The sequence below is a fragment of the Panthera tigris genome, chromosome D1 (genome assembly GCF_018350195.1).
Source record: "Panthera tigris isolate Pti1 chromosome D1, P.tigris_Pti1_mat1.1, whole genome shotgun sequence".
In the NCBI taxonomy this organism is placed as follows: domain Eukaryota; kingdom Metazoa; phylum Chordata; class Mammalia; order Carnivora; family Felidae; genus Panthera; species Panthera tigris.
In genome coordinates, this window is record NC_056669.1 from 97,223,947 (window position 1) to 97,232,553 (window position 8,607).

Below are 8,607 nucleotides of genomic sequence, written 5' to 3' on the forward strand. Positions count from 1 at the left end.
GTGAGATGGGGACCAGGTGTGGCAGGAGCGGTGTCACATGCCCCCCCCCCCCAGGAGGAGTAGGATTGTGTCATCAGCGCACTGAGGAAGCACTGAGGGGTGGTCAGCAGGGTGAAGGTGTGTGACCTGACCTGTGTTTTCAAAAGCTCCCTCCGCCTGCTGTGTGGAAGGGACAGTGCGGTGCGGGCAGGCCCAAGGACAGGGAGACTAGAAAGGAGGCAACCGTGGTGGTCCAGGCAGGAGGGGGCAGCACAGTCCGGTGGTGGCAGCAAAGAGAGGTCAGGCAGTCTTGCCGAATTCTTCACCTCCTCCCTTCAGCTCTGGGATCAATGTCAGTAAGAGACCAGCAAGAGCTCCAGGGGTTTTTCTAGTTTGCCAAGCCAGGCTAGCTCCACAGATGAGGGTGCTGCTTGTTCCTGCTTCAGGAGGCTGATCCAGCGTCTCCGAGGGAATGCCTGACCTTCAGAGCAAGGGCAGCAGACACGCCAGAGCAGTCTGTGGCCTGGAGCCCGTGGGATTTGGGGCCCAGAAGCTGGCCCTGCCTCCAGCAGGCCTGGTCATGCCCTCCTTAGACATTTCCAGGCAAGGTCGCTGCTGAGAGAAGACCGAGGGGCGGACCTGAGGAGCAACTCGTTGGCATGGCTTTGAGGCAGGCTCCCTGCCCCTGGAAGAGCTGCCGTTGCACAGTGTCGGGTCCTCTTGGCTCCATGCAGGGTCCTTGTGACACTTTGACCTGCTTCTCTACAGGCCCAAGACCGCTACCGAGTGGCCCAGCGTCCCCGAAACGCAAGCTGGAAGCAGCCGAGGAGCCACCGGGCGAAGAACTCAGCAAACGGGCGAGGGTGGCAGGGTTGCCCGCCCCAGAGCTGCCGAGCAGGGACGTCTGAGAGTGAGTGACAGCGCAGATTCAGCTGGAGGAAGGAGGTGGGAGAGGTGGACAGGGGTCTGGAAAACTACTGCCCTGCCAGCTGAAGGCTAAAACCCAGCAAACCAGATGAAAACCTGGTGGCGACTGCATGATTTTTTCTAGGATTTCAGCTCTAAATTTCTTCCATTCTGACTTCTATACCTCTTAAATTTTAAAAAGAAATTTAAAAGTAAAGCGTTTTTCTTTCTTTACCAGCTAAGGAAAAACCTTTCTTTTTTTTTTTTTTTTTCCCCCTTTGGCTCTTTCTACCTATCAAAGTGAGGCAAATCCCACAAAAAGAAAGCAGAGACCCGGAGAGGAAGTTGTAGGAGAAATGGCCCCATGGCAGGATCTGAGGATGCTCCTGGACCTTCTGCCCTCGTGGACGGGCTGTGTTCCGTAGGCAGGCCAGTGGAGGGCAGCACTGACCTTCAGAAGACAAGCAGAGGGCTGGGCACTGCTGGCCAGGCCCAGCCCTGCCTGAGGACCAGTAGAGTCTGGCTGCCCATGGTCTCTGCCTCTTGAAGCCATTCCTCTGTTCTCACCTTCCTCCTGGCCTTGGCTCTGCACTTCCCTGTCAGCACTCAGCTTTCTTGGAAGCCCCTGAATGTCATTTAAAAAATAAAAATTGGCTCCCTCCCCAGAGCAGGAAAGGACTTTTATGCCTTTCTTGGGGAAATATAAATTACTCTTCTCTTTGAGTCATCATCCCAGGCTGTTCTTTATGTGCCATGTCTGCGTCATTAGATTGGAGAGGATGCTTTTTCTCTATGGAGCCCATGGATTCTTTTTTCCACGCCCTTCCATTTCAGGGCCAGGTGAGGCCATCTGATTTGAGCGGCTAAGCTTGAGTGCTGGGTGAGACAACGATTGTTTGATGCTTGTGCCCTTTACCCTGTGAGGCTCTTGGTCATAGACGTCACTGATAGATTTGTGCTGGCTTGTTCCAGAAGCACTGGCAGGCCTAGATACTACTCTCTTAGTTATCTCTTAGCTCTTTGATACTAAGCAAAGTTCATTCTGCCTTACAAATCTGGACCTTGCCAGGCTGTCACTCCAGACTTTCAGGTGAGAAGATCAAAGAATAGAGAGGTTAAATGTCTGGATCAAGGTTGCTCAGTAAGCTAATGGCATCCAATTCAGCATGAAATTATTGCCAGGAGCTATGTGAGGTAGGGGAGTATATGCATATAAGACATGTGATGATGCCCACCCACCGGCATTTAACAGTCTGCTTAGAAAAAGAAGGCAAATAACTCCTAATTCCTAGACAGATGATATAGACTCTACATGCTTGTCATAAGCCAGCGGTTGGTGGGCTGGAGTGACCAGGGAATACAGTACAGAAGTTTACACTTGGGGCTAAAAGGTAAGTTGGATTTAGACCACAAGGAGGGCATTTTGGACAAGAAAAATAGCTTAATGATTATGTGATCTTGTACAAGTTAGTTAACTGTTATGAGACTTAGTTTCCTTACCTATAAAGTAGGTTGTTACAAAGGCTAAATGGTTACATTTATGTGTCTGATAGGAGCGCGCGGCACTGCTGGGAGTAGGAAAGCTGTCTGCTCTGGCTCGAGCAGACAGGGGTTTGTTTTTCTCACCTAACAGGAGGCCCTAATGCGCGCCTTGCTGGTTTTGAGTTGGCTCAACTATGTCAGAGCCAGTTTCTCTGAGATTCTCTTGCTCTGTGGTGTCAAGGTGGCTGCCACAGCCTCAGCCATCAATGTCTCATCCAAAGCAAGAAAGAAGAGACCACTGTGCTCATTTATCAGTAAACACGCACCAAGTGAACGCAGTTTGCCAGACACTTTTGTGCACATGAGGATACTGAGACGTGCTTAACAAGACTGACAAAGGCCCTTCCCTCTTGGGTGCATCTTGGTGGGAGGAGACAGACGGTAAACAAGTAGATATAGTCGAGAGGCTCTAAGTGGTATGAAGAAAAAAATAACGTTGGTAAGAAGATAGAAAGTAAAGGTTGGCCCACAGTGGGGGGTTGCAATTTTAAGATTGGAGAAGAACAAACAAACAAAAAGATTGGGAGGGGATGCCTCTCTCCCTTTTCATCAAGAAAATAAAAGCTTTCCCAGAATACCCTTCTCCCAGCTTTTCATGTTGGTCTCATGAGCCCACACTGAGTCACAAGGCCACCTCCAGTGTGGGAAGTAGGGATCCAGGTTATCAGGATTGGTTTAGACCATTGGTTTTCCAACTTGAGTGAGAAACAGAATCCCCCTGGAGGATTTGTGAAACCACAGATTGCTGGGCCCCACCCCCGGAGCTTCTGATCCTGTAGGTCTGGGTTGGGGCCTGAGAATTTGCATTTCTTTTTTTTTTTTTTTTAATGTTTTTATTTTTGAGACTGAGAGAGACAGAGCATGAGCAGGGGAGGGTCAGAGAGAGAGGGAGACAGAGAATCCAAAGCAGGCTCCAGGCTCTGAGCTGTCAGCACAGAGCCCGATGTGGGGCTCGAACCCACAGACTGTGAGATCATGACCTGAGCTGAAGTCGGACACTTAACCGACTGAGCCACCCAGGCGCCCCGAGAATTTGCATTTGTAACAAGTTCCCAGCAGCCGATGATGCTGCTGTTCTGGGACTGTACTTTGAGACTCACTGACTTAGACCAATCATGAGCCACTGTCTGTGCCGGTCCGTGACCCACTGAACAGAATCAGGGTTTTGGTAGCTAGGAAGTGTGGGTACTGGTAGGCAGCTAACAGCGTCTAGGTAATAGGCAAGGCAGTTAGCCCAATGCCTGGCTCATAAGTATCCAGTAAATGGTAGCTATTATTATAGATATCATCACTATTATTTTAGAAGAACATAAGGCTACTGTTGGGTTGGAGCCTGCAGGGTCTTAAATGTCAGGCAGGTGAGTCCTTGTACTCTGGACACTAAGGAGCATTTTGGAACAGGAGAGTGAACTGATCAAACAGGCGTTTTTGGAAGGCATTGGGCTGGGGTCTGCAGAGGAAACGGTGGCAGTGGGGGAGCCAGCTGAGACGCGATAGCAGTGACTCCAAGTAAAAACATTACAAGGGTGCGGACGTCAGCCTGTCTCTGGCCTGGCCACCCAGGAGATTATCCGTTGGCCAACTGGGATCTTAAGGACTGATTCTCAAGATTTACTATGCCCTTAATCATGGCTAATTGCTTGGAAGTGGGGGGCTAGGAGGTCAGAGGACAAGACAGACTGGGGAAGAATGCACGTGTTCTTTGAAAACCCTGAGAGAAAAGAGTATACTTGGGTTTCACTGGATGCTGGTGGTAGTGCCTGGCCCCCAAGACATTCAGTATCCTTATCTGTAAAACAGTGATAATAGCATCTTGTCACCTGCCCTGCCAATCGAGCACACGTTAGGGAAAGAAAATGAAAACCCGTATGTGCAAAAAAGCCTTTGAACAAGGTCAAATGCACCATGGAGATGAAATCACATTACCATCTTGTACATGCTTCTCAGGGTGTCTTGAATTGTGTTATTGTTACTTTAGCCAGAGGCAGCCCTCCGGGCTAAGTGAACCACAGAGCTGTGGCCACGTGGCCAGAGTTGACACGGGACACTGAGAAGCAGGAGACTTACCCTTCTCCCCTCTTCTCTTGGTCAGCATTAGTTGTGTGACTTGGGGCAGGATACCTGGCCTTTCTGAGACTGCATCTGTAAGGTGTGACTAATCAGTCTTCACCAGCCTGAAGGCTCCATCCTGAATCTTCTGAGGCCCCATTTAGCTCTGAGCTCTGTGGCTTTGTGATTCCATTATTTCTAATGCCTCAGAGCTATGGCAGTTCACAGGACAGACAACAATTTACAGTGTAAAACATGCCTTGATATCAGTAGGTTTCGTGCTTACCTAAAACCCACACCAGTGTCTGTTCTGCATTTGGTGGTATTGTACAATGTTCACTAAACTGAAAAATAAGCCAGTCTCCAAATAGCTATCATTTCAGAGGCTTCCCTATAATCCCTAAAGCTGCTGACTGCTCAGGATTCCATTAGCCTCGAATTGTGTACAGATTTTTCTTATTGGTCCAATTGCTTTGTCATGGGGGAGCAGCGCACATGATCCATTTGCCCATCGGCTGGCACACAGTGGTTGTTGAGAGAAGCCCCAATTGAATACAGAAGTCTCCTGGCCAAGGGTCACCTCTTCCCCTCCCCTGCCCACAGGTCACCAAGCTTGGTTAGCCCTGGGGCTTCACTGCAGAAAACCTGACGTCTGGAATCTCTTCCTTGTCGTTTTGGCACTTCTGTTGTGTGTCCCTCATGTGAAACAACGTACGGGAAAGGCAGCGGGTGACCTAAAATGCTACACAGTAGATGTGGAGACAGTGGTACTCTGGTCTTACGCTCAGACCAGTGTCTGCGTTGCCATCCTGCACTCACTGCCTGGGAGCCTTCACCCGAGTTGCCTCAACTCTCCTCACCTCTCCACTTCTCACTTCCTGACCTGGAAACGAGAAGCTGGGACTCAGTGTCCCTTTGCACTTTCCCAACCAAGTAGCTGTTGGCTGGCTGACATCCCCTCCCCTTGCTGCAGGATTTGTATGGTGCAGGAAGGGCAAGGGTGTCACTGACATGAGAAATGAGACGGAGCTGAGAGCCCTGCTTTGTAGCCCATCTCAGCCCATCCAAGCCCGGCTGCGCCTCTGTTCCTCCTTCTTCCTAACTTGCGAGCTGGTGGCAAACCCTCTGCCCCTTTCAAACTCCTGGGCACCGAGACCTGGTTGCAGGCTCCAAAGTTTCCGCCAACCTTGAGCTGTTGGGGTATCCTCTGCTGATGTAAGCTCCTGCGTGCACATCATCCACACGCCCCTTCTGGGCTAGGGTCAGGGGAAGGGTAGACTCACAGACTTGGATTTCTTGTTAGCATCTGGCTCACAGGTAGCCTGGGGGTAATTCGAACAGCGGGTGCACTGAGGGAGGCAGTCATTAACTTACTTTGTGTTCAGCTGCTGCTTCTGTGTTTCTTACATTTAATGACAGGTTGAAAGAGTTGGACAATTGAGAGATTGATTTTTCAGTGCATGTTTTATGAGTTGATTTTTCCCTTGGTGCCTCCCCCTACCTGTTCTTCCCTTTCTTTTAATGCTGCAGTCGTCATTTTCTTGCAAGGCCTCCTTTGATTTCCCCAGCCCACGTTTTTTTTCTGCAGACTTATGCCCTGGCTTGAGAACAAGAGCACAGGAACTACCTAGTTACCTGCTGATCAAGGAGCTTGAGTAACTAGTTGACCAGGCCTTTGACTGATTTCGTGGACAAGCACATCCCGGTTCTTCCAAACCTTGGTTTTCTGTATTTGTGTTTTTGAACCCATCACAGAGGGACTTGGGTCACAGGGGCTTATCTGAGGCCCACACACTGCCATCTCCCTTCCTGAGCCTGCCCCATAGCGAAGTCACACCCAAGTCTACATAGGTCTGAAGTGCTAGCATTATAGCCACCTGACTGCTTATATTCTAGGCATTGGTTCTTTGTATTGTTGCTTTCCTTTGGAAAATGTTTAATTGTGATGCAGAATAATTGAGGAGCTGACAAATACATTGCTCAGATTTTAGATGTGCAGGCAACAGGACATATCTTATGCTGTCACAGCAGACTGGAATACCCACTCACTGCCAGTGTGCACCAGATGCAGACAGGAAATGTTGCACATTAAATAACATATCCTCTTGATTACTGTACTTTATGTGAGATTTATTATAAGCCTAATTCTAATTCAATGAATGCCATCCACAGATTGTATGATGGGTCATTGTCGCTGTGGGGCGTAAAACAATCATTAAGAAGGTTGACAGGCAAAGCATATTAGAAAATAATCTTATAAATTTGATTAAAGATACTTGTAAAGTCACATTAATTCCAAAATAATGTTTTCTATACATATGGTGACTTGGGAAGTCTTAGGCCATCCCCTGAGAAAACATAATGAAGATAAGCAGCTAAAAAAAAGAGAGAGAAAGGATTTTGATACTTTGCAATGAAAAGACAGTTTAAGCATTTGAATTAAACCTGTCACTGAAAAGTGCATTTTTTTTTAAAGTTTTATTTATTTATTTTAAGAGAGAGAGAGTATAAGCAAGGGAGGGGCAGAGAGAGGGGGGAAGAGAGAATCCCAAGCAGACTGGTCTTGAACTCACGAACTATGACATCATGACCTGAGCCGAAATCAAGAGTCAGACACTTGGGGGTGCCTGGGTGGCTCAGTCAGTTAAGCATCCAACTTCGGCTCAGGTCATGATCTCACAGTTCATGGGTTCAAGCCCCACGTCGGACTCCGTGCTGACAGCTTGGAGCCTGGAGCCTGCTTCTGATTCTGTGTCTCCCTCTCTCTCTGCCCCTCTTCCACTCACACTCTGCCTCTGTCTCTCTCTCTTTTAAAAATAAATAAATGTTAAAAAAAATTCTTTTAAAAGAATCAACACTTAACCAACTGAGCCACCCAGGCACCTGAAAAGGGCTTTTTTAACCAAAAGCAAGTCAATGCTGTTAGCAAGTACATGGATCCATTCATTATTCAGGTGATCTCAGGAGTGAAGGCAGGGCTCTTGTCTACTCTTCCATAAAGGCCCCATAGACCCTGGACAACCGCTATGGAGTGCCATTGCCCGTTGAAATAAGGGCATGTCTCCTCCCTGTATGGTCAAGATGGAGAGGGAGCCTGGAAATCCTTAGTCCCTTAATACATACCCCAAATCCTCTAAGGCACTCACTCATCTTCTATTGCTAAGCCCTAGCTCTATAAGCAACAATCATAAGTACTTAGAGACAAGTTTGCCAGAAGCTGTGACGATCACTGGTTACAATTAAGCAATTTGCTTACACAATTACGCTGCCTAGTGTTCGATCAGAGAATCTGGAAAAGGGGGGGGTTTCTCTCTCCCCGTTACAAAGATTTCATTGCTTCAAACTCTAGAACAGTCCTGTCAGATATACAATGCATGCCACAAGTATAATTTTAAGTTTCTAGTAACCACATTAAAAAGTAAAAAGAAAAAGTGAAATTAATTTAATAAAAATGTTTTTTTTTCCAACCATATATAGGCATTGGTTCGTAAACCCTTTTTTGGGTTACCCATGCTTTGGAGAGTCTGATAAAGGATGGATCCTCCCCAGGGGCACCTGCGTGGCTCAGTCAGTAAAGTGTCTGACTTCAGCTCAGGTCATGATCTCATGGTCTGTGAGTTCGAGCCCCGCGTTGGACTCTGTGCTGACAGCTTGGAGCCTAGAGCCTGCTTCAGAGTCTGTGTTTCTCCCTCTCTCTCTGTCCCTCCCCCACTCGCACTCTGTCTCCCTCTCTCTCTGCCAAATACAATAAAAACATTTAAAAATTAAAACAAACAAAAAAAAGGATCGATCCTCCCCAGAAAGTTGTAGCTATTCATACACACAGAACAATGTGCACAGAACTTCAGGGTCCTCATGGACTGCCCCTTAATCCTATCCTTGGACCACAAAGGGGCCAAGAACCCCAGAGTTAGAGCCCATATTCTAAGGAATCTTCATGCACTCTTTATCCTCCCCCATCCCTTAAAGGTGGAGAAAACAAGATAAAAAGAGGTATTGGGTAAGAGGACCTGTATGGTACACTCTCCATTCCATTCAGGAAAAATCCCGAGTTTTTCAGTTTCAGAAGAAAAGTCATCTCTGGCTTAACAGGGGCCACAGAGAGACCTGTGTGTAAAATATATATCACAG

The 8,607-nt window shown here is 47.9% G+C and overlaps 1 protein-coding gene across 4 annotated transcripts in view; it reads left to right on the forward strand.

The window, feature by feature from the left end:
* CRY2 (cryptochrome circadian regulator 2) overlaps window positions 1-8,607 on the forward strand; it is a 34,416-nt gene that overhangs the window by 21,824 nt on the left and 3,985 nt on the right. For 2 of the 4 annotated variants that reach the window (XM_042957404.1, XM_007082184.2), the window contains one exon: window positions 748-889. In XM_042957404.1, the coding sequence (XP_042813338.1) occupies window positions 748-887 (140 nt within the window). In that variant the 3' untranslated portion in view covers window positions 888-889. Of the gene's footprint in view, window positions 1-747; window positions 925-1,186; window positions 1,609-8,607 lie in introns of those variants that run through there. The other 2 variants (XM_042957406.1, XM_042957405.1) reach the window with 2 other exon arrangements.